This window comes from Callithrix jacchus, chromosome 2 (assembly GCF_049354715.1).
Source record: "Callithrix jacchus isolate 240 chromosome 2, calJac240_pri, whole genome shotgun sequence".
NCBI classification, from domain to species: Eukaryota; Metazoa; Chordata; class Mammalia; order Primates; family Cebidae; genus Callithrix; species Callithrix jacchus.
Window position 1 is genome coordinate 15,199,468 of NC_133503.1, and position 26,480 is coordinate 15,225,947.

Genomic DNA, 26,480 nt, shown 5'->3' on the forward strand with positions numbered 1-26,480 from the left:
GGGGCTCACGCCTATAATCCCAGCACTTTGGGAGGCCGAGGCAGGCAGCTTACTTGAGGTCAGGACTTCAAGAGCAGCCCGGACAACGTAGTGAAACCTCGTCTCTATGAAAAATACAAAAAAATTAACTGGGCGTAAGGGTGTTCGGCTGTAATCCCAGCTACTCTGGAGGCTGAACTGCTTGAGTCCAGGAAGTCGAGGCTGCAGTGAGCCAAGATTGCACCACTGCACTCCAGCCTGGGCAAGAGAGCAAGACCCTGTCTCAAAAAGAAATGCTGATTCCCCCTTACTGGTGTCTGATAAATAAAAATAAAGGATTTAAACTTTTTAAATTATTTGTAGTTTTTGAACAACTTCTCAGATCGTAAGGGCTGCAATTTTATTTTATTTTATTTATTTGAGATGGACTTTCTTCTCTCTTGTCACCCAGGCTGGAATGCAGTGGCGCAATCTCGGCTCACTGCAGCCTCTGCCCCCTGGGTTCAAATGATCCTCCAACCTCAGCCTCCCGAGTAGCAGGGATTATAGGTGCCTACCACCACGTCTGGCTAATTTTTGTATTTTTAGTAGAGATGGGGTTCCACCATGTTATCTGGTGTTGAATTCCTGGCCTCAAGTGATCCACCTACTTCAGCTTCCCAGAGCGCTGCAATTATAGACATGAGCCCCATGCCCTCCCACCTGCATTTTTAAGACAGTAGAATGAGGCCGGTTGCAGTGGCTCACGCCTGTAATCCCAGTACTTTGGGAGGGTGGATCACCTGAGGTCGGGAGTTCGACACCAGCCTGGCCAGCTTGGTAAAACCCTGGCTCTACTAAAAATAAAAAAATTATGCCAGGCGTCGTGGCTCACGCCTGTAATCCCAGCACTTTGGGAGGCCGAGGCGGGCAGATCCTGAGATCAGGAGATTGACACCATCCTGGCTAACACAGCAAAACCCCATGTCTACTAAAAATACAAAAAATTAGCCATGTGCCATGGCACGTGCCTGTAGTCCCAGCTACTTGGGAGACCGAGGCAGAAGAATTACCTGAATCTGGGAGGCAGAGGCTGCAGTGAGCCGAGATTGTGCCACTGCACTCCATCCTGGGTGACAAAGTAAGACCCCATCTCAAAAAAAAAAGACAGTAGAGTGATCTGTCTCACAGAGTCTGGTTGAAGGAAGTTTGCTAGAATTATTCCAGATACTACTGTAAGAGTGTCATTTGGCTCCTTGTGGTGGCTCATGCCTGTAATACCAGCACTTTGGGAGGCTGAGGCGGGAGGATCACAAGGTCAAGAGATCAACACCATTCTGGCCAACATGGTGAAACGCTGTCTCTACTAAAAATACAAACATTAGCTGGGCGTGGTAGTGCACATCTGTAATGCCAGCTACTCAGGAGGCTGAGGCAGGAGAATCGCTTGAACTCAGGAGGTGGAGGTTGCAGTGAGCCGAGATCACACCCCTGCACTCCAGCCTGTGTGACAGAGCGAGACTCCATCTCAGGAAAAAAAAAAAAGTAGCATTTGGAGAGAAGTAGTGCAGTAAGTCAGTGCATTTGATCCAGTAAAGTTCCTGTTACCTGTTAAGTGCTTCGAGGCTTTCTAAACGAATGTAACCCAGCATGTAAGATGTTCTTTCCTGTAAATTGATTGCTTGCTTTTTAATTCCAGAACACACCTTTTAAAAACAAAAACTAGGCCAGCAAGAGCACTTAGCCAAACAGTCTAGTGTACTCTGTGGCCTTCCAAGTGTGTATCTTTTGACAGCTGTATCAGACTCAGTAACTAATCAATTACTGGTTCCTTAACATATGCCATTTATCTGAGGTGGTTTTATATTTCTAAATGATATTAAGGTAATATAAAGTTGTTTGCATTTTTTTTTTTTTGAGACAGAGGCTGGTGTGCAGTGGGGCGATCTTGGCTCACTACAACCTCTGTCTCCTGCTTCAAGCGATTCTCCTGCCTCAGCCTTCCAAGTAGCTGGGATTACAGGCGTGTGCCACCACACCTGGCTATTTTATTATTATTATTATTATTTTTAGTAGACAGGGTTTTACCATGTTGGCCAGGCTGGTCTCAAACTCCTGACCTCAGATGATCCGCCCACCTAGGCATCCCAAAGTGCTGGGATTACAGGCGTGAGCCACCGTGCTCAGCCCGAATTTCTTCTTTTCACCATGACTCTGAATTGCTTTGGTATTTCTTCATACTTGTTTTCCTGTAAGACGGTGCGTTTCCATGGACTAAAGCTCTTTCTTCATTCATCTTTGTGTTTCCTGGGTCCAGCGTGTTGTGGGCTCGATGTAAGCATAATAAAGGTTGCAGAAATGTGTAGATTTGTATGATGTTTCAAGGGCTAAAATGTGAGACTTTACAGAATTGTGGGAATGAAACATACGTACACATGTTCACGTTCTCTCTCTCTCCCACACAGGCACGAACTTAAACAAACAGGAAAATCCCAAAAAAGAGGCGCATTTTCAGATCCCGGTTGAAATGTTACTATTAAGACTGAAAGTTGTGTTATATGGTAGCCATCTTGGCACAGCAGCTTAGAATAGGAAGGGTTGCATTTCCATTCTTTCTTTTTTTTTTTTTTTTTGAGATGGAGTCTGGCTGTTGCCCAGGTTGGAGTGCAGTGACACCATCTTGGCTCCCTGCAACCTCTGCCTCCCAGATTCAAGTGATTCTCCTGTTTCAGCCTCACAAGTAGCTGGGATTACAGGCGCATACCTAATGCCCGGCTAATTTTTTTGATTTTTAGTAGAGATGGTGTTTCACCATGTTGGTCAGGCTGGTCTCAAACTCCTGACGTCAGGTTCCATTCTTTCAGATAAAAACATGAATCTCTAAGAACCAAGCAAAAATGGATACTGGTATTATCCTAGTAGGAATTTCAAGAAGTGATTTTTACTTCCATCTCATGGGCATTACTGATTCCCTCTGGAGTTCATATCTAAAAGTTGCTTGAATTCTGGGGCAGGGTTCCATAGTCCCTCGTCTGGTGGAGGCCAGTGTGGACTAGACATTGTTCCGAAGTCTGATACCTTGCTAATTGCCAAAGCTAGGAATGCCTTGCCAAGAAATACATGTAACTATATAGAGTTATAGTGTCTGTGGACCTTAAACTCAGTATAATCATACACATGTAAACTACAAGGGAAGGCGATTTTGAATGATTCTATTCATAGGCAAATGTAAAGCCTTTGTCTAGTAATTAAAATAGAATGAAATTTTCTAGTCTTTTTTAGTCTGTTTTTTTGTTTTTGTTTTTTGTTTTTGAGACGGAGTCTCTCTCTGTCACCCAGGCTGGAGCGCAGTGGCACAATCTCAGCTCTCTGCAACCTCCGCCTCCCAGATTCAAGTGATTCTTCTGCCTCAGCCTCCCCAGTAGCTGGGATTACAGGTCCATGCCACCATGCCCAGCTAATTTTTGTATTTTTAGTAGAGACGGTGTTTCACCATATTGACAAGGCTGGTCTTGAACTCCTGACCTTGTGATTCACCCACCTCAGCCTCCCAAAGTGCTGGGATTACAGGCATGAGCCACCATGCCTGGCTGAACTTTTCTAGTCTTTTTAAAAATTTTATCTTTTGTGGAGACAGAGTCTCCCTATGTTGCTCAGGCTGGTTTCAAAATCCTGGCCTCAAGTGATCCTCCTGCCTTGGCCTCCCAAAGTGCTGGGAATATAGGCATGAGCCACTGTACCCACCTGAAATTTTCTAGTCTTGAACTAGGTTCAAGACTGTTATTTTTTTCTTCAAGTTACTCTACCAGATGTCCTGAGCTCAGTTTGTCTTACATTATTCTCCCTCCCCATTCTTTTTCCAAATTACCAATTGAAAAACCTAGATTTTTACACTAATGTGGGTGGCGCTAGCTCTGGGATTTAATTTTCTTAACGGACTTGATAATTTTGTGCAGAAGATGTGAACCGTTGTAGAACATCCTTCTCTCTTATCTCAGTGTATTGGGGCCAATTTTTGGCTTAGTTGTGCTTTAGCTGCAGAATAACTCTTGCTGCCTAAGTGAGTAGGGAATAGGAAACAGTGCATGTGTCACAGAAATCTGTCTCTTTAAGCAGTGAAATGGAAGGTGGTGGCAATGTGATTGCATCTGGTAATATATCGGAAGAGGTGGCGGTGCATGTCTTTCAGTAATCACACTGGTCCTGATCGCTTGGTTGGCTTTAGGGAGCTCAGGCTGTCGTAAGTGCTTCCAGGACTCTGAGAATATTCTCCGAGAGGCTGAGCCCAAGAACTGTGCCTGTGTGTCATTGACCGCTGGCCCAGTGGCTCCCACACAGGCCACATTGCTAGGGACAGGGCCACATAAGTCTGCAGGCCTCTTGGCTACCTTTCTGCCATGACCTTTGCACGCTGAAGGACAACTTTTGCAGCAATAATTCTGTATAAACCAAAACCTAGATTGTGGGTGAAGATGGGAAAGGAAGAATGATGATGTCATCATTAAAGTCTCGCGGAGAGTTTTCTGGGTGCGATCAAGATTTCCTATGAAACTCCCCCTATTAGAAGGACACAGTGAGGATTTTGCCTGGAAAAACATTGGCCAAACTCCCTCCCCAGTCATAGCTGGAAAAACAACTGCTACGCCAGCTGGAGATTTGCCTCAAAATAGCTGGGTTATCATTTTCTGCTAATGGGTCAAATTGATTTCCACCCTGAGAGGGGAAATTGCTATAGATGGCTCCGTAGGCGCAAATGCTTTGCAGACCAGTGGTGCGTGTCCAGCTGTCTGGGAGTCATGTTCCCAAAGAATGGGATGACCTATGCATCTCATTATACCCGGCTCTGCTGTGGGCTGGCTAGAGACGAATGAGCAAAGGCACACATTTCTGTGGCCATTCCATAGCATTAGGGATTTAGATCCCTGAATCCTTAGCAGCCTGTAATGGAAGAAGGGTGGAGATGCGGGTGAGGTGGAAGTTGTTCCTTTAAAAAAAAAAAAAAAAAAAAAAAAAAAAAAGGACCAGTGTGCTGGCTCATGCCTGTAATCCCAGCACTTTAGGAGGCTGAGGTGGGAGGACTGCTTGAGGCCAGGAGTTTGAAATCAGCCTGGGTGATATGGTTTGGCTCTGTGTCCCACCCAAATCTCATTTTGAATTGTATTCCCATAATTTCCATGTGTTGTGGGAGGAACCTGGTGGGAGATAATTTGAGTCATGGGAGCAGTTTCCCCCCATACTGCCCTCATGGTAATGAATAAATCTCATGAGATCTTACTAGGGATTTCCACTTTTGCATCTTCCTCATTTTCTCTTGCCACCATGGTAGAAGTGCCTTTCCCCTCCAGCCATGATTCTGAGGCCTCCCCAGCCATGTGGAAATGTAAATCCAGTTAAACCTTGTTTTCTTCCCAGTCTTGGGTATGTCTTTATCAGCAGCATGAAAACGGACTAATGCACTGGGCAACCTAGCAAGATCCCATCTCTAGAAAAAATTTAAAAATTAGCTGGGTGTGTTGGTACACACCTGAAGTCCCAGGTACATGGGAGGATGAGACGGAAGGATTGCTTGAGCCCAGGAGTTTGAGATTACATTAAAATCTGATCACACCACTGCACTCTAGCCTGAGCAACAGTGGGAGTCCGTATCTCAAAAATAAATAAATAAATGCATTTTTGAAGTGTAATTTATACGTATAAAATTCACTCATTTTAAGTGTACAATTCAATGGTTTTTAGTAAATTTATAAAGTTGGGCAACCACCACCACAATTGAAATTTGTAACACTTGCGTCACCTCAAAAATATCCTTCATTCCCATTTGTTATCATTACTCATGCTCACCTCCAGCCCAGGCAACCACATAGATTTTGTCTCTATAGATTTGTCTTTTCTGTACATTTTATATAAATGGTTGTACAATATATGGTCTTTTGTGACTGACCTAATGGGTTTTATCCACGTTGTATAGTGTCTTACATTTTATTTCTTTTTTTGTGGCTGAATAATATTCCATTATATGGATATACCATATTTTGTTCATCCATTCACCAGTTGATGGACACGTGGGTTGTTCCTAAACAAGATGTTTTTTAAAAGGCCACATTAATGCCTCGTATTTAACAGGTAATTTAAATGACAGCTTGGAAAAACATAGGATTGGAAAGCAAATTTCACAAAGACAGCCCTGGTATTTGCAGAATTGTAAGCCTGTTAGGACTTAGTAGGTAGATGGCTGAGCCTGGCAGCTTTTTGAACCTTGGTTGGAGTTATCGCCTTGAGCAAGGGAAGTTGCAGGCAGTGGCACCATTACCTAATGCTCAATTTTTGAGGCTAATTGGCCCACAGGGCTTTGTGTCTGTAGCGATGTGTTCAGATGAGCTGGTGGAGCTGAAGATACAGCCTGCAGCTGGTTCATCTGTGGGCACAGGCATCTCTTATGAAATATAGATGTCAGAACCTGCTGCTGCCAAGGACACTGTGAGGCATTAATCAGATGATCCAGGCACTGTTCTTGGTGCTGGAAATGGCTGTGGTGATTACATTAAGATTCCTAGCCTTGGCCAGTTGAGGTGGCCCATGCCTGTAATCCTAGCACTTTGGGAGACTGAGATGGCTGGATCACCTGAGGTCAGGAGTTCGAGACCAGCCTGGCCAGCATGGTGAAACCCCATCTCTACTAAAAATACAAAATTAGCTGGATGTGGTGGTGTGCTCCTGCAGTCCCAGCTACTGGGGAGGCTGAGGCACAAGAATTGCGTGAACCGGGGAGGTGGAGGTTGCAGTGAGCTGAGGTCACGGCACTGCATTCCAGCCTGGACAACAGAGCAACTCCATCTAAAAAAAAAAAGAAAAGATCCCTAGCCTTGATTACATGTAGTTTCTACCAAGGAAACAGATAGGGAGGGAGAGAGATCCAAGATGGCCGTCTAGCAGCAGCTCAGGGTTGCAGCTCCCAGTGAAGGTGCAGGGAGTGAGTGGATGCCAGACTTCCAGATGAAGTTTTGTTTCTTACGGACCAGGAGATTCCCAGCGGAGGAGCCCCACGGGTTGCCAGTGCAACTCTTCTGGCCTGTGCGGCTGTTTTGCCAGCATCCTGGCGCGGCGGTTCTCAGTGCAGAGTATGCCTTTTAGTTGGCGTTTGGAGCTCCGAGAAGGCAGAGTCACCCATCCAGCTGATTGGGAGGGGGACTGAAGCTGGGAGCAGACTGGGAGATTCCTGGGCAGAAAAGTGCCACGAATCTTAGCGCCCTTGCTTCAGCTGGCGCAGTCGCCACACAGGAAATTGCACAGATCCCAGTGCCTTTTCAGCAGGCAACTGGGGCACCTGGGAGAGAATCGACCATTCAATTAGGAAAAGAAAAAAGGGGGCTCTGAGGCGGGGAGCCAGGTAATCGGGTTTGGCTGGTCCCACCCCCACAGAAAGCAATTGGAAATGCTGATGGTTGAGAGTTTCACAGCAAGTACAGCTGAACCCGGAAGGTCCAGCTCTGTGGGGGAGGGGCATCCACCAAAGGAAAACAAAGAAACAGAAATAACATCACCACCAACAATCTGGACGTCCACTCAGAGACTCAATCTGAAAGTCAGCAATTACAAAGATGACAGGTGGATAAACCCACAAAGATGGGAAGAAACCAGCTCAAAAAGGCTGAAAACATCCAAAATCAGAATGTCTCTCCTCCTTCAGGGGATCACAGCTCCTCATCAGCAAGGGAACAAGGCCTGATGGAGAATGAGTGTGATGAATTGTCAGAATCAGGCTTCAGAAGATGGATAGTAAGAAACTTCTGTGAGCTAAAAGAACATGTTCTAACCCAATGCAAAGAAACTAAGAACCTTGAAAAAAGGTTTGATGAAATGCTAATGAGAATAGACAATTTAGAGAGAAATATAAGTGAATTAATGGAGCTGAAAAACACGAAAACTTCGCAAAGTATGCTCAAGTTTTAACAGTCGAATTGATCAAGCAGAAGAAAGGATATCAGAGGTCGAAGACCAACTCAATGAAATAAAACGAGAAGACAAGATTAGAGAAAAAAGGATAAAAAGGAATGAGCAAAGTCTCCCAGAAATATGGGACTATGTGAAAAGACCTAATCGACATTTGATAGGTGTACCTGAATGTGATGAAGAGAATGAATCCAAGCTGGAAAATACTCTTAAGGATATTATTCAGGAAAACTTTCCCAACCTAGCAAGGCATGACAATATTCAACTCCAGGTAATACAGAGAACACCACAAAGATATTCCTCAAGAAGAGCAACCCCAAGGCACATAATCATCAGATTCACCAGGGCTGAAATGAAGAGATAATGCTAAGGGCAGCCAGAGAGAAAGGTCAGGTTACCCATAAAGGGGTTACCCATCAGGCTCACAGGAGATCACTGGGAAGAAACCCTACAAGTCAGAAGAGAGTGGGGCCCATATTCAATATTCTTAAAAGAACTTTCAACCCAGAATTTCATATCCAGCCAAACTAAGTTTCACAAGCAAAGGAAAAATAAAATATTTTGTGAACAAGCGAGTACTTAGAGATTTCATCACCACCAGGCCTGCTTTACAAGAGCTTCTGAAAGAAGCGCTACGCATAGAAAGGAACAACCAGTATCAGCCTTTCCAAAAATATACCAAAAAGTAAAGCGCATCAACATAATGAAGAATTTACATCAACTAATGGGCGAAACAGCCAACTAGCATCAAATGGCAGTATTAAACTCACATATATTATTACTAATTCTAAATTTAAATCGACTAAATCCCCCAATCAAAAGACACAGACAGGTGGATTGGATGTAAAGCTAAAATCCATCGGTATGCTGCATCCAGGCCCATCTCACATGCAAAGATACACAAAGACTCAAAACAAAGGGATTGAGGAAGATTTACCAACCAAATGGAGAGCAAAAATAAATAAATAAATAAAAAGCTGGAGTTGCAATTTTTGCCTCTGATAAAATAGACTTTAAAGCAACAAAGATCAAAAGAGGAAAAGAAGGACATTACATAATGTTAAAAGGATCAATGCAACAAGAAGCGCTAATGATCCTAAATACATATGCACACAGATACATAAGACAAGTTCTTTTTTTTTTTTTTTTTTTTTTTTGAGACGGAGTTTCGCTGTTACCCAGGCTGGAGTGCAATGGCGCGATCTCGGCTCACGGCAACCTCCGCCTCCTGGGTTCAGGCAATTCTCCTGCCTCAGCCTCCTGAGTAGCTGGGATTACAGGCACATGCCACCATGCCCAGCTAATTTTTTGTATTTTTAGTAGAGACAGGGTTTCACCATGTTGACCAGGATGGTCTCGATCTCTTGACCTCGTGATCCACCCGCCTCGGCCTCCCAAAGTGCTGGGATTACAGGCTTGAGCCACCGCGCCCGGCCAAGACAAGTTCTTAATGACTTATAAAGAGACTTACACTCCCACACAATAATAGTGGGAGACTTTAACATCACATTGTCAATATTAGACAGATCAAGGAGACAGAAAATTAACAAGGATATCCAGGACTTGAACTCAGACCTGGAACAAGTAAACTTAATAAACATTTATAGAACTCTCCACCCCAAATACACAAAACATACATTCTTATCAGTACTACATCACACCTACTCTAAAAGTGACTACATAATTGGAAGTAAATCACTCCTTAGCAATTGCATAGCATTTCGCAGGTTTAAATGAAATATTGGCTGGCTGCTTGTTTGTTGTTTTCCTCCCTTATTCCTTCCTGTCTCCATTGTTAAACACAATTATTGGCATAAAAGAGGTTTTCAATACCCATTTTTAGACTACATTCTAGCCTGGGCAATAAAGCAACACTCCTGTTCTCTCTCCCTCTTTCTCTTCCTCTTTCTTTCTCTCTTTCAAAAAAAAAAAAAAAAAAAAAAAACCAGATAGGGAATATCTTATATGGTATGATAAGCACTTTAAAGAAGGAGAAGCCAGGAACAGAGTTAGAGAGAGGCTGGGGTTGCCACCATCTGTCAAAGAGGACAGAGGATGGTCAAGGAAGGTGTCTCAGAATTTGTGGGAATGGATGTGACTTGTTCGGAGGACAGCCCAGAGGCCAGTGTGCCTCACCCCAAACCGAGATGGAGACGAAGCTGCAGGGAATGTCCCGGCTGTCAATGTCTCTTCCCACCCTGTTAAAAGGACAGAAGTCACTGATGACATTCACTTTTGATAGACACAAGAGCTGAGCCTGAAACATACCATACCAGGAAACTACCTTTCATCATTTCCCTCCCTTGCTTAGCTATTTCCAGTCATGTGGTATTTTTTAATGCTGATGAGAAATAGCGTATGGTGCTTTTAAAAGATACTATCGTTCGGCTGGGTGTGGTGGCTCACCCCTGTAATCCCAGCACTTTGGGAGGCTGAGGCGGCCGGATCACGAGGTCACAAGTTCAAGACCAGTTTGGCCAACATGGTGAAACCCCATCTCTACTAAAGACACAAAAATTTAGCTGGCGCCTATAATCCCAGCTACTCAGGAAGGTTGAGGCAGGAGAATAGCTTGAACCTGGGAGGTGGAGGTTGCAAGTGAGCCAAGATGGCACCATTGCATGCCTATGTGACAGGACAATACTCCGTCTCAAAAAATAAAAAATAGAAAAAAAAAAAAAAGATGCTATTGTTCGCCTATCAAACAGGCAAAAAATATGACAGTATTTTTTGTGGGGAGGAAGGTGGCAAAACAGTACTTTCACACAGCGGTTTCAGGCATGTAAATGGCTACAGTCTTCAAATTTGGCAGTATCTAACAAAATTGAGAAATCTGTCACATATCCTGTGTCTCAGCAATTCTGTTTCCAGGTAAATTCTTACCTGGATGTACGAGGAGACAGGTATCATTCCTTTCCATGTCGTTGGTATTAGCAAAAACTTGTAAGCCGTCTACATGCCCGTCAGTCAAGCAGATGGGTAAAATGCAGTCTCATTCTATGACGGGTATATATATGTATGTTTATATATATCTATATATAAGTAAAAAGACTTATTTCAAGAAATTGGCTTCCATGATTGTGGGGCTGACTAATTGAAGATCTGAAGGACAGCCTGGGAGCTGGCACTGCAGTCTCTAAGCAGAATGTCTTCTTCCTTAGGGAAACCTCACTCTGTCCTTCAGGCTTTTGACTGATCAGGTTATACCCACCCTGATTGTTGAAGATAATTTCTTTTCTTTAAAGTCAACTTTAAATAAAAGTTGTGGTGTAGATGTTGACCGTATCTACAAAATACCTTCATAGACAGCATTGTGTTAGATTCGTGGGTTGATTTTTTTTGTTTGTTTTATTTTGTTTTGATTTTTGTGAGACAGGGTCTCCCTCTGTTGCCCAGGTGGGAGTACAGTTTTGTGATCATGGCTGGCTGCAGCCTCCACCTCTCTGGCTCAAGCAGTTCTCTCACCTCAGTCTCCAAACACCATGCCACCCACCTGGCTAATTTTTTGATTTGTTTTCAGTAGAGGCAGGGTCTCACTATGTTGCCCAGGCTGGTCTCAACTCTTGGGCTCAAGCAATCCTCCTGCTTCAGCCTCCCAAAGTGCTGGGATTTCAGGCATGAGCTCCCATGCCCAGCTTAGATTCATGTTTAATTGACTAATAGAATACTGTAGCTTCACTACCTGGACACTTAAAATGAACTGTCATTAGGAGATACTGTATAGAAGTTAAATAGGAAGAAACTTCATCAGTATAGGTTGAGGTGAGCAGATCTCAGAAGTATGCCGCTGAATAAAGAAGTAAGATGCAACAGTGACATGCATTATATGATACCATTTAAGAATTTAAGCATTTTTTTAACACAGAAAGCAAAATTTTATGTTAATCTTGACTAAATATATGCATATGTGTGAAATTATAAAATATAGGCTAGGTAATTAACCTGAATTAGTGGCTCTTCCAGGGGAGAAAAGAAGGGGTGTGAGACTTGGATGGGGTGGCTAAGGCACCCTGTCATTTTATCTCTAGCGTTTTGGTGCTTTTTCAGCAAAGGGAACCAGTGTGACTGTTAACTGTTAATAATTCTTTTTTTCTTTTTTTTGTTTTTGAGGCAGAGTCTCACTTTGTCGCCCATGCTGGAGTGCAGTGGCACAATCTTGGCTCCCTGCAACCTCCGCCTCCTGGGTTTAAGCGATTCTCCTGCCTCTGCCTCCCACGTAGCTGGGATAACAGGCATGTGCCACCATGCCCAGCTAATTTTGCATTTTTAGTAGAGACAGGGTTTCTCCACTGGTCTCAAACTCCCAACCTCAGGTGATCTGCCCACCTCAGCCTCCCAAAATGCTGGGAACACAAGTGTGAGCCACCACGCCTGGCCAACTGTTAGTAATTTTTGTGGGGACTACAAGTAGTTGTGGATTCTATACCCCTTCTCCCATCCCCACCAAACTTTTTTTGAGACAGGGTCTCACTGTGTCACCCAAGCTGAAGTGCTGTGGCGCAATCTCCGCTCACTGCAACCTCCACCTCCTGGGCTCAAGCACTTCTGCCTCAGCCTCCCTGGGACCACAGGTATACATCGCTATACCCAGCTAATTTTTTGTATCTTTGGTAGAGACAGAGTTTCGCTATGTTGCACAGGCTTGTATTGAACTCCTGACCTCAAGCAATCCTCCCACCTTGGCCTCCCAAAGTTCTGGGATTACAGGCATGAATGAGCCACTGTGCCCATCCACATTCCCCTTTTTCTTTAAGAAAAAAAAAAGTAGGGTAGAGATGCCTACAGTCACTCATACTAAAATATGTCAGTGCTCTGACCTCATAAAAAGCATTTTCATCTCACTTTATTTCACCATTCATTTGAAGGAGCTACTGAGGCCTCAGGCAGGTGCAAAGGTCAGCAGGGAAACTGCTTGGACCTGCTTCCACCCCACCTCTTGCTGCTGGTAGGACATTCAGCAGGGTTTGAAAAGTCAACATGTCAAAGCTTTGGTGTCACATCTGTAAAGTGGGGTTAGTAACAGCCATGATGTTAGGATCAAATGAGACAATTGATGTCAAATGTTAGCCATAGAGCCAGATACATAATGGCACTCTGTAAATGTTACAGTGTGTCTTATATGGAAAAAAAGTAATGACATAAATATTCTGGGGCCAGATATGGGATCACACCTGGAATCCCAGCACTTTGGGAGGCTGAGGTAGGAGGATTGCTTGAGTCCAGGAATTTAAGAACAGCCTGGGCAACATAGCAAGACCCCATCTCTACCAAAAAAATCCAAAAATTAGCCAGATATGGTGATATGTGTCTTTGGTCCCACCTACTCAGGAGGCTGAGGTGGGAGGATCGGTTGATTTCAGTAGGTCAACAAGGCTGCAGTAAACCATGTTCATGCCTCGGGACTCCAGCCTGGGTAATAGAGCAAGACTCTCTCTCAAAAAACAGTAAGTAAGTAAAAATAAATAAAATGTTCTCAACTGAATAAAGCAGAAGATTGTAACACCTTCAATGTCCTTTGTCCTGTACCCATCTCTAGAGGTGCTGTGTTGATGATCTCCCTTGTTCTGACGATGACTCCAGGGTGGAAGAGCTGGTGCCATTTATTTTCATATTACAGACAAGAAGTGGAGGTTCCTGGAGATGCCTGTGTAAACAGGAATGTTCCTTTGTTTGGAGAGTTGACTCACATTTTAGAGCTTTTCTCTTAGAATATTAATTACTACAGTTGGTTCAGTGTGTACTGAGTATCAGGTGCTATCAAGTGCTTGCAGAGTACATGTTAAGCACTCCGTAATGTTAAGTTACCTCACTGAATCCTCATGCCCCTCATGAGATAGAAAGTATTATTATTCCGGCCGGACACAGTGGCTCACGCCTGTAATCCCAGCACTTTGGGAGGCCGAGGTGGGTGAATCACAAGGTCAGGAGATTGAGACCATCCTGGCCAACATGATGAAACCCTATCTCTACGAAAAAAACAAAAATCAGCCAGGCTTGGTGGCAGAAGCCTGTAGTTCCAGCTACTCAGGAGGCTGAGGCAGGAGAATTGCTTGAACTCGGGAGGCAGAGGTTGCAGTGAGCTGAGACCACGCCACTGTACTCCAGCCTGGTGACAGAGCAAGAATCCGTGTCAAAAATAAATAAATTAAATAAGAAAGCATCGTGATTCCCATTGCAGACAGGAAACGACTCACAGGCTTTATAGAGGCTCACAGAGGTGGTGATATGATTTGCACAAGAATTCAAGGCCACAGTTTCTTTCTGCTGGATTTCTGCCATACCTCCCAGGCCCATTGCTATTGAGATGGCATCTTATAAATTACAGACAACACAAATTAATACATAATCTAAGACAGCTAATATAATAGATAATCTTGACCAATAGGGAACCAAAACATTACTCATTTGACCAACAGAAAACATTTTTATGGGTTTATATATTTCATTGAGTATTTCTGATCTAACTCAATATTACAAAGAGAAACATCTCCGTTGTCTAATTTTCCTGTACTTGGCTTGTGCTTCAAATTCATGATGGGTATGAACAGCATGACTCTTGTAACCATCTGTTAGCCCACAGGCAGCTGTCTCCTTGCCAAATTTGTTTACTAAAACTTTCCCTAAGGGGAGAGGAGGTGATCAAGTATTGGTGATGTTAGTCCAGGGACATCAGCTTCCAGCAACACTCAGGGAAGAAGGAAGCAAGATTTTCTACAAATAAAATTGATCTTGGCCGGGCGCAGTGGCTCACACCTGTAGTCCTAGCACTTTCGGAGGATGAGGCTGCCGGATCACCTGAGGTTAAGAGCTCAAGACCAGCCTGGCCAACATATTGAAACCCCGTCTCTACTAAAAATACGAAAATTAGCCGGGCATGGTGGCAAGTGCCTGTAATCCCAACTACTCCTGCTTAGGCACAAGAATCGCTCCTGCTGAACAGTCTAGGGAGAAAGATTAAAAAAAAAAGAAGGAAAAAAAAGAATCACTTGAACCCAGAAGGCGGAGGTTGCAGTGAGCCGAGATGGTGCCACTGGCCACTGCACTCCATCCTGGGAGACACGGCGAGACTGTGTCTCAAAAAAAAAAAAAAAATAAGTTGATCTTGACATAGCCTCAGTTAACCCTTGTTACAGCCATTTTTGCCACATGATGTTAGAATGTACCTTGATTGGTTGGAACATTTGAGACATCACTCGGTTAATTTGTATGAGATCATAGAGAAGAAAATACGTAAAATGTGAAGGATACAAACATTACAAGTTATAGAACTGCATATTTACTTAGATTCTTAAATCACTGTTAATGCTTATTTATCATAAATATACTTTTAGCTGAGGAAAACAAAGCACTGAAATATTAAATAATTTGTCTTCGTTTGTATAGAGAACTTTTTTTTTTTTTTTTTGAGACTGGGTATCACTCTGTCACCCAGGCTGGAGAGCAGTGGTACAATCTCAGCTCACTGCAACCTCTGCCTCCTGGGTTCAAATGATTCTCCTGCCTCAGCCTCTTGAGTATCTTGGACTACAGGCGCCCACCACCATGCCTGGCTAATTTTTGTATTTTAGTAGAGACAGGGTTTCACCATGTTGGCCAGGATGGTCTCGAACTCCTGCCTTCAGGTCATCCAACTGCCTCAGCCTCCCAAAGTGCTGGAATTATAGGTATCAGCCACCACACCCGGCCTATACAGAGCTATTAAACTAAAAGAGAAACTAATTCTTAGAAGTTTAAAGTCTGCTCAGCTTATCTGGCTAGTCATAATTGAATTAATGTATCCTTTATTAATTATAAATAAGTGCAGTTAATTTATGCACAGTTTCATATTGGTAATTCTTTGAAAATGAATTCTAAAAAGTCCAAATGCTAAGGAAGCTAAAACCATCATAAGATTGCATAATTCATTTCTCATAATTATTCATAATTCATAATTATGATCTGTAACTCTACAGAGCCAGGGGAAATACTGGGGTAAACAGACCAGCTAGAAGTCTGGTGGAAAGTGCCTGTTGGTTCCAGGGGGCTTGTCCCCCAACATTTTATTTAGAATAGCTAATCACTAATTTTCCAGTACTGCTAAGGTTTTGCGGTAGAACCAAGCCTTCTTTGTATGCGACTCAGCACAAGAAGAGTGGTATTACCACTGGCCTAGAATTTATTGTGCAACCATAGCTGTGACTGCCCTTCCCTGGTTGGAAATGAAACTCATTCTGGTTAAAACCAGTTTAGCAAAGTTTCCTCTTTGCTAGGCAGTAACTGGTGGAAATATACTAAGCTTTTGTTATTTCTTTAGTGACAGTGCCACTTGGCCCATTTATATTTTTTCTGTTCACTTTAAGATTCACTTGGTATCCTAAGCCTTTAACTTCTTAGTGCCAAAGTTAAATTAAAATGGATTTGTTCATTACCCTGATGACTCTTAACATTGCAGGCTGTTTAAAATTCAGGTCTTCCCAAGCCTGGCGATAGCACTGACCTTTGCCTCAGCTACGCTCTCCCCCAAAATGTGGGGCCCTTGCAATTTACAAGTGCATCCACAGCTACTCTAGAACTTTAGAGATTTCGGAATACAAAGGCAGCATTACTTTTTTGTTCCTGGGTTTAAAACTAACATGTACTTCAGCTAAAATAACTAGATGAATGGCCAAGAGCCAATATGGGAATGGATTTTCCACTGTTAAAAAGGCCAAAATTTCTGGGGGAGAAATTTCTGTAGCTTAACCTAAGTATAGTAATGAGTCTATATGTTGAAGTTTTCAAGCTTAAAAACTCTAGTATTGACTATAAAAGGTCATTGTAGTCTCAAGCCTTAGTCGAACTGTCCCCCCACCCCCACCCCGGTAGAATCATTTGCATAGGGATTTGTGTATCATGTTAACCTTGGAAGTTCTCATTAATTTGCTGTTCTTGATATTTTGTTTTTTTTTTTTAGACAGAGTTTCGCTCTTGTTGCCCAGGCTAGAATGCAATGGTGCAATCTCGGTTCGCTGCAACCTCCACCTGCCTAGTTCAAGCAATTCTCCTGCCTCAGCCTCCCAAGTAGCTGGAATTATAGGCATGTGCCACCATGCCCAGCTAGTTTTTTTTTGTACTTAGTAGTGATGAGATTTCACCATGTTGCCCAGGCTGGCTCGAACTCCTGGGCTCAAACGATCCACCTGCCTCGGCCTCCCAAAGTGCTGGGATTACAGGCATGAGTCACCGTGACTGGCCTATAACAATTTTAAATATCTTTAAAATAATTTTATGTTTTAATTAGAAATGTAGCCATTTTTGAATGAAATTATGAGATTTGAAAATTAGTGAAATCTCATAGATTGCTAGTGGGGATGTAAAATGGTGCAGCTGCTCTGAACAAAAGCCTGGCAGTTTCTTATCAAGTTAAACATGTGCCTACCATGTGACACAGCAGTGGGGCTCCCAGGTTATCCTAGAGATATGAAAACTTACGTTCACATGAAAACCTGTATGTGATCACTCAGATCAGGTTTGTTTGGGATTGTAAAAACCTGGAAACAACCCAGATGTTCTTCAACAACCATGTGGATAAACAAACTGCAATTTATCCATACCGTGGAATAGCACTGGCAAAAAAATAACATAAACTACACCAACAACTCGGATACATCTTAGGGCATTGCGCTGGGTGAAAAGGCAATCTTAAAATGCTACATACTATATGATTGCTTTTTTCTTTTTTGAGATGAAGTCTGCTCTGTCGCCAGGCTGGACTGTGGTGGTGTGATCTCAGCTCACTGCAACCTCTGCCTCCTGGGTTCAAACGATTCCCCTGCCTCAGCCTTCCAAGTAGCTGGGATTACAAGTGTGCCACCATGCCTAGCTAATTTTTGTATTTTTAGTAGAGATGGGGTTTTACCACATTGTCCAGGATGGTCTCCATTTCCTGACCTGATGATCCACCCGCTTCAGCCTCCCCTGATGCCTTTTTGTTTTGTTTTGTTTTTGAGATGGAGTCTTGCTCTGTCACCCAGGCTGGAGTGCAATGGCATGGTCTCAGCTCACTGCAAGCTCTGCCTCCCAGGTTCAAGCAATTCTCTGGCCTCAGTCTCCTGAATAGCTGGGATTACAGATGCCTGCCACCATGCCCAGCTAATTTTTGTATTTTTAGTAGAGATAGGGTTTCACCATGTTGGCCAGGCTGGTCTTGAACTCCTGACCTCAGGTGATCTGTCCGACTCGGCCTCTTAAAGTGCTGGGATTGCAGGCATGAGTCACCCCACCAGGCTATGATTCCTTTTATATGGCATTCTCATAATGACAGAATCGTAGATTGAGCTCAGGAGGTATCAGAGGTGAGGACTGGTAAGGAGAGTGTGATTATTAAGTGGTGGCACCAAAGAGGCGTGTGTTAATGGAACACTTTCATATTTTACTTGTGGTGATGGTCATACCAATCTACTTATATCATAAAGTTTCATAGAAATGATGAAACCCGGCGGGCATGGTGGCTCACACCTGTAATCCCAACACTTTGTGAGGCTAAGGCTAAGGCAGGTGGATCACCTGAGGTCAGGAGTTTGAGACCTGCCTGGCCAACACAGCTCTACTAAAAGTACAAAAAGTAGCCGGGCATGGTGGTGAGCACCTGTAATCTCAGCTACTCAGGAGGCCGAGGCAGGAGGATCACTTGAACCCAGGACTCAGAGGTTCCATTGAGCTGAGATCACGCCACTGCACTCCAACCTGGGCAACAGAGCAACACTCCGTTTCAAAAAAAAGAAATGATAAAACCCTCCCCGCAAAATAAGAGATGCAAAAAGTGGGAAAATCCACATAAGGCCTGTAGTTTGGTTAGTAGTACTGTACCAGTGTGAGCTTCCTGGTTTGATAATATACTGTAGTTGTAGCAGATACCACATATAGAAGCATACCTGGGAACTCTGTATATTATTTTTACATCTCTTACAAGTCTTAAACTATTTCAAAATAAAAAGTCTCCGAAGAAAAGAGAAGAGATGACAGAAGTAACAGCTGTGGACAGATCAGCCTGGACAATATAGCAAGACTCTGTCTCTAAAAAAAAAAAAAAAAAATTGTTTTTTAATTACCTGGGCACAGCTCTGAACTGTGTGGTTCCAACCCCCTTCCTGACTGGGAAAGCTGACCACCTAATGATTGTCCCCCACCCAATGAGAGGAAAATAGAAACCTCTCAGCAGAAACCCAGTGGCGTCTGATTATTGTAGAGCAGCTATTGGCTGGAAATGAAGCCAGCAAGGCAGCCACCCCGCTGTGCACACACCCACAGCTTCCAGCTGGCAGTGAGGGGCTTCACTCCTAAATACGAACTGACCATCAGGGATCACCAGCCATGTGAGGATAGTAACACGAAAGACAGGGATAGTAACAATGAAAGGTAATAGGGAGATGATATGGAAACTGGAATAAAACACACCAAAAATTATAATTAATTCAGGCAGGAGAAGCTACTGCATCTATAAAACAAGAACAGGAGGGTGCTTCTAAAAAGAAGCAATCAAAAAGCTGGGTGTGGTGGCTCACACTTGTAATCCCAGCACTTTGGGAGGACAAGGTGGGCGGATTGCTTGAGCTCAGGAGTTCTAGACCAGCCTGGGCGTCATGGCGAAATGCTATCTCTACCAAAAATACAAAAAATTAGCCAGGCATGGTGACACATACCTGTGATCCCAGCTACTTGGGAGGCTGGGGCAGGAGGATCACTTGAGCCTGGGAGGCAGAGGTTGTAGTGAGCCAAGATCACACCACTGCATTCCAGCCTGGGCGACAGAGCAAAACTCCATCTCAAAAAAACAAAAAAAGCAATCAAGAAACATGAACATGCTCTTAAAAATTAAAAATATATAAAATTAAAAAATAGAATTGGAACATAAAGTTGAGGATATCTGTTAGAGTTGTAGAACAAAAATACACAAAGTGGAAAATCAAAAATGATTATAAACCCAGGATATATAAAATCTTCATCAGAGTTCCAGAAAGAATGAAGAGACAAGAAATAGGAACGATATTTGGGCTTGAAAGACATAACTTTCCACATGGCTAGGGGTCTCACTGAGTATCCAGTAAAATAAATGGAAAAATAAAACAAAACAAAAACCCTAATTTTGGGAGAGACCATGGTGCAGTTAATTACAGAACACAGGAATAAAGAGGCTTCCGGAAATAAGCGTTAAAAAGTCATGTAGGAGGAACCGACAGCTGACTGCAACAGCAGACCCACATGCTAAAGACAGTGGAGTAATATCTATGTTTTTTTTTCCATGAGACAAGGTCTCACTCTGTCACCCAAACTGGAGTGAAGTGGTACAATCACAGCTCACTGCAGCCTCAACCTCCTGGACTCAAGTGATCCTGCCACCTCAGCCTCCCAGGGAGCTAGGACCACAGGCACAAGCCATCACAGCTGGCTAATGTTGTTAATTATTTGTAGTGATGGGGGTCTCAATATGTTGCCCACGTTGGTCTCAAACTCCTGAGCTCAAGCAATCCTCCCACTTCAGCCTCCCACAGTTCTGGGATTACAAGCGTGAGCCACCACACCTGACCAAAGGATATCTTAAAACTTCTAAGGAAAATAGTTTCAGTCTACACTGCTCTACTCAGCGCAATAGCAAACAAATGTCAAGGTAAAGGTAATTTCAGACACATAGGGACTCATTTACCTCTCATGCATCAGTTCTTAGATCATTTTTGGAGAGTGATCTCCCTTTTGAAGAAAGAGGGAGACGTGGACCTGGCTAACGAGCTCTGCCACAGGCCACCAGAACGGCCATGCTAGGTCAACAGTGACAGTCAAGCCAGACTGAGCAGGATGGTAGAGAGTCCTTAGAGGAAGGCTGGGGGAAACAACAGCACGAGAGGTTAGCTGAGGGTTTTGTACATTTGAAAAATAGTATTGATAGGCCTCAGCCAAGTCTAATACAGCATGGGGACAAATTTAACACGGATAAATAGAAAACTAGGCAAAGGTGGTGGGGTGGGCAGAATGAAGCGGTTGTCCATCCCAGGAAAAACAGCAAGGCTTTACCAAGAAAGGAAACCATCACCCTTATGACAAAGTCATAATGAACACCGACTATTGATTCATCAGGAAATTGCCATCTAATTGCATAGAAAGTCCACTGGAAGGCCAGGGGAAGTGGCTCACACCTATAATCCCAGCACTTTGGGAGGCCAAGGCAGGCGGATCACAAGGTCAGGAGTGTTGACCAGCCTGGCCAACATGGTGAAACCTCATCTCTACTAAAAAAATACAAAAATTAACTGGCATAGTGGTGGGCACCTGTAATCTTAGCTACTCGGGAGGCCAGGAGAATTGCTTGAACCTGGGAGGTGGAGGTTGCAGTAAGCCAAGATCATGCCACTGCATTCCAGCCTGGGCGACAGAGTGAGACTCCATCTTAAAAAAAAAAAAAAAACAAAAAAACACTGGAAAGGAAGAGTGAGAGGTATAAAGACCTAAGGCCCCATCTACTGTAGTAGGAATCCAGAGTTACTCTCCAATATTGAGAAATCAAGAATATTTTAGAAAAAGAATATTCAAAACTTAGCAATAAATACAAAAATAGGAGTGTAGTTGAAAGTGCTCTTCGGAGTAAGACCAGGGGTTATGGAAAGGTCGAGGCATGGGTTGTTTTTTGTAATCATTATCTGATAAAAACGAGGGTTGTCATGTTCTCTCTCTCCTCCTGATTCATTTATTCTGAAAGGTATGTATGTAAAGCACCTGCCTCTTTGAATATTGGGTAGTTCATTCTTTTTATCATCTGGTATTTATAAATGGAGTATGCATTTGGGGAGGGGGTTGATGAGACTTGAATGGTGTGTTTGGGATGATGAATATCATGAAGCTTATTCCTAGATGGAGCAAATACATACAGTTGCCACGTGTTCTGAGTCATGAAGTCTGGGTACCATAGGAATGATTTATTTTCTGTACTTCAAAGTTAGGGTATTTTAAAACTTAGATCAACATCCTAAATAGTTGCTTGTCTTATACCTGTCCTAGCATTTGTCTTTATGACTTTCTAGTGATACAGGCAGAGCACGTGTTAAAATGAAACCTGTACACTGACTGCACTGTGAAATCCATGAGAGGGAAACTGCCTTCTCATCCTTAGTTATGTGCACAGGGCCTGGGCCATGGTAGTTACTTCACAAGTCCTTGGCAAATAAGTTAATCACTAGAAAAACGCCAGGGAGCCTGGGCGCAGTGGCTCACTCATGTAATCCTAGCACTTTGGGAGGCTGAGGTGGACAGATCACCTGAAGTCAGGAGTTTGAGACCAGCCTGGCCAACATGGCGAAACCCTGTATCTACTAAAAATACAAAAATTAGCCAGGTGTCGTGGCAGGCGCCTGTAATCCCAGCTACTCGCGAGGCTGAGGCAGGAGAATCGCTGCAACCTGGGAGGCAGAGGTTGCAGTAAGCCAAGCTCGCACCACTACACTCCAGCGACAGAGTGAGACTCTATCTCAAAAAAAAAAAAAAAAAACAAGAAAAATGCCAGGGATACCCAAAAAGAAATTTTTTTGGGTCTGCCTGTGTCTTAGGGCCATCAACAATGTGCTATCAATGCCCACACCCCCGTAATTAGGCACAGTAAAAACAAAATCTCCTGGAAATTTCTATTCAATTGATAACCAAAGCATTGCCTTTATACTTAAGTAAAGTTGGCTGACCCTGCACAGGTGTTCCTTAACACTAGAACGACAACCATTAACAATCTACTCCAACCCAGGAGGATGCCAGGCTCACAGTCCCACAGTCCCTGCAGGGTATGGTAGAGATATGAATGTCTGCTGCCTGCTCCATTTATAGCAGATTCTAGGGACCCCCTTGGGCAACTGAGAACTGCCAGGTTTATGGGCACCTTGCTGGCCGAGAGCTCTGTTCCATCAGGTAACGGAATAGATATTCTTCATGATTTTTAAATCAGCAGGCCGGGTGCATTGGCTTATGTCTGTAATCCCAGCTGTCTTGGAGGCCGAGTCAGGCGGATCACGAGGTCAAGAGGTCGAGACCAGCCTAGCCACCATGGTGAAACCTGGACTCTTCTAAAAACACAACATTTAGCGGGCATGGTGGTGCACGCCTGTAATCCCAGCTACTCAGGAGGCTGTGGCAGGAGAATCACTTGAACCCGGGAGGCAGAGATTGCAATGAGCCAAGATTGTGCCACCCCACTCTAGCCTGGCAACAGAGCAAGACTCCATCTCCAAAAAAAATAAATAAATAAAATCAGTATTAATTACTTTGTAGACTGCGCTGTTAATCATCCTTCATTCTCTTGGGCCACACAGCAACAAAATCTGAAAATGACTTGGTTTATTGTTTGTTTATTTTATTAATTAGTGTGTTGTGTTTGTTTGTTTGTCAGAATGTTATGGAACAGTTCAATCCTGGGCTTCGAAATTTGATAAACCTAGGGAAAAATTATGAGAAAGCCGTAAATGGTAAGTCTGTTTTTCTGAATTGATAGTAAATATTTAATTATTTTTATATGCATAGTATTGAAGTTTTAAATAACTCTAAATGGTAAAAATTGTTTAAATGAATTTAATCTCAGAACTTTGCAATGACAGTACACAGTGATATTAGCGTATTTGAAACAAGTCACTTGAATGATAGTGAGGTTGCTATAAATGATGTATTTTAACTGTCAAACCGTGCTTTCTACTTTTTAAACCAAATTCTTGGTAAACTAACAACAAATATAAAATGTGTGTACACAAGACATTTATAAGTCCATTCCCCACAGCACAGAAATTACTCTCTTTTTATTTATATAAAAGAATTTCTTGGCTGGGTGCAGTGGCTCACACCTGCAATCGCAGCACTTTGGGAGGCCGAGGCGGGTGGATCACCTGAGTCGGGAGTTTGAGACCAGCCTGGCCAATATGAAGAAACCCCGTCTTTACTAAAAATACAAAATTAGCCGGGCCTGGTGGCACATGCCTATAATCCCAGCTACTCAGGAAGCTGAGGCAGATAAGTGCTTGAACCCAGGAGGTGGAGGTTGCAGTGAGCCGAGATTACGCCCTTCTACTCCAGCCTGGACAACAAGAGTGAAACTCTGTCTCAAAAAAAAAAAAAAAAAAAAAAAAAAAATCAGTGGTCCCCTTAAAAACTTAAAATGCTAGCAATCACCAAATTCTAACATGCTCAATACAGTTCTCCCCCAAAACGTAGCGTCACCCCAACACATTTAGACCCTAGTTCACCCTCTGCCACGATTCGCTAAGACTACCGAGTAACATAAGTAGAAAATACAGTTTCTGGCTGGGCATGGTGGCTCACGCCTGTAATCCCAACAATTTGGGAGGCTGAGGCGTGTGTACTCCTGAGGTCGGGAGTTCGAGACCCAGCCTGACCAACTTGGAGAAATCCCATCTCTATTAAAAATACAAAATTAGTCGGGTGTGGTGGCACATGCCTGTAATCCCAGCTGCTCAGGAGGCTGAGGTAGGAGAATCACTTGAACCCAGGAGGCAGAGGTTGTGGTGAGCCGATAACTTACCATTACACTCCAGCCTGCATAACAAAAGTGAAACTCCATCTCAGGAAAAAAAGAAAAGAAAATGTAGTTTCTGACAGATTTGAAGGCAGCTTCAGATCAAGTTTTACATCTTTTACTTATCTTTCCCCCCTCCCTCCTTCTCGCTATCCCTTCCCCCCTTCTCTTTTTCTCTTTTTCTCTCTCTCCTCTTTTTTCTCTTCTCTTCCTTCCTTTCTCTCTTCTTTCTTTCCTCTCTCTTTCTTTCCCTCCTCCCTCCCTTCTTCCCCCACTCTTTCTTTCTCTTTTCTTTTCTTTTCTTTCCTGAGTTCAAGCAATTCTCCTGCTTCAGCCTCTCGAGTAGCTGGGATTACAGCCATGCACCACCATGCCCAGCCGCTTTTTGTATTTTTAGCAGAGGAGGGGTTTCACCACGTTGGCCAGGCTGCTCTCAATCTTTGACCTCAGATAATCCACCCACCTTAGCCTCCCAAAGTGCTGGGATGACAGGCATGAGCCACCGTGTCAGGCCTCTTATTTCTCTTTTTTGCCATATTACACCTTTGGTTGCTCCCTGTTGATATTTTGAAAATAAACCTGTGGCCTCACACTCTCAGCATGAACCTGCCCCAGGAAGGGGGTGAGCTGGCTAGACCGTGGACTCTGGGCGAGGAGGCGCACCATGGTGTGTAGTTACTGGAAAAGCAAAGTGCTCATTTCCTGTCTTCTGCCTCACTTTGCTTTCGGGGACTAACGCAGCAGGAAGTGCGGCAGGTCTGGGAGTTTTCTTCCTTGCTCTCCAGCAGTCCCCGCGACTTCTGCAGGTGCCCCCGTCCTCCAGAGAGCCAGAGCTGTGCACTGCTGACTCTCCCTCGAAGACTGCTTAGTCACAAGGCCACAAAGTCATTGCTTTAGATGTCCTTGTGAAGGAAACCACTGTGACCTGCAGTTTTGTTTTTCTTTCTTTCTTTCTGTCGTGAGCTACCTCCCTGAGGCAGAGTTTTACAAGGTGAGTCGGTGAGCTGCCTACAGCTTAGTTTCCTGCCAAGAAGCCTTCTCCCCAAAGGGCTCTCACCATTTTAGCACCTCTTGGGGAGTATTCTGTACTTCAGAAAGTATTTCCAGAATTTCTACAGGCCATCTGGTTGTGACTCTGCTGAAGCCATTGAGAAATTTAGGTAAATGTGTAAATGTCCTTGGTAAGAATTTGGAAATAGTTGAGGTGGCCAGATGTGCAGTCCCCAGTTAGGTTAGAACACCAGGCAGGCTGTGCATGGTGGGCTCATGCCTGGAATCCCAGCACTTTGGGAGGCCAAGGCAGGAGAATAGCATCAGCCCAGGAGTTCAAGACCCCATCTCTACAAAAAGTTTTAAAAATAGCTCAGGTCAGGCGTGGTAGCTCACACCTGTAATCTCAGCACTTTGGGGGGCCAAGGCAGGCAGATCAACTGAGGTTGGGAGTTCGAGACCAGCCTGGCCAACATAGTGAAACCCCATCTTGGCTAAAAATATTAGCCGGGTGTGGTGACACATGCTTATAGTCCCAGCAACTTGGGAGGCTGAGGCTTGAGAATCACCTGAAGCCAGGAGGTGGAGGTTGTAATGAGCCAAGATAGTGCCTCTGCACTCCAGCCTGGGCAACAGAGCGAGACTGCCTCAAAATAAAAAAAAATTAGCTGGGCATGGTGTCATGTGCCTGTGGTCCTAGCTATCAGGAGGCTGAGGTGGGAGGATTACTTCAGTCCAGAAGTTCGAAGCTACAGTGATCTCTGATTGTACCACTGCACACCAGCCTGGGAAGCAGAGCAAGACCTTGTCTCAAATAAATTAAGTTAAATTTAAATTAAAAAAAAAAAGGAACCCAGGTAAACAGGTGAATGGCTAGGAGCATTGTACAGACCAGCGTTACAATAATATGAGTGGTGTGGGTTGGTGTGAACTGGAGGCCCTGCAGGAGCTGAGCTAGCTGACAGATGCCAAGTTTCAGCAGGCACACACTGCTACACACGTAAAAGACAGCAAGTGGCCGGGTGCGGTGGCTCAAGCCTGTAATCCCAGCACTTTGGGAGGCCGAAGC

At 43.8% G+C, this 26,480-nt stretch overlaps 1 protein-coding gene across 3 annotated transcripts in view; it reads left to right on the plus strand.

Annotated features, from left to right (window-relative positions):
- The window catches only part of BAIAP2L1 (BAR/IMD domain containing adaptor protein 2 like 1), a 110,352-nt gene that overhangs the window by 13,905 nt on the left and 69,967 nt on the right, over nt 1-26,480 (plus strand). For all 3 annotated transcript variants that reach the window (XM_035282715.3, XM_035282720.3, XM_035282730.3), the window contains exon 2: nt 23,288-23,363. In XM_035282715.3, the coding sequence (XP_035138606.1) occupies nt 23,288-23,363 (76 nt within the window). The remainder of the gene's footprint in view (nt 1-23,287; nt 23,364-26,480) is intronic.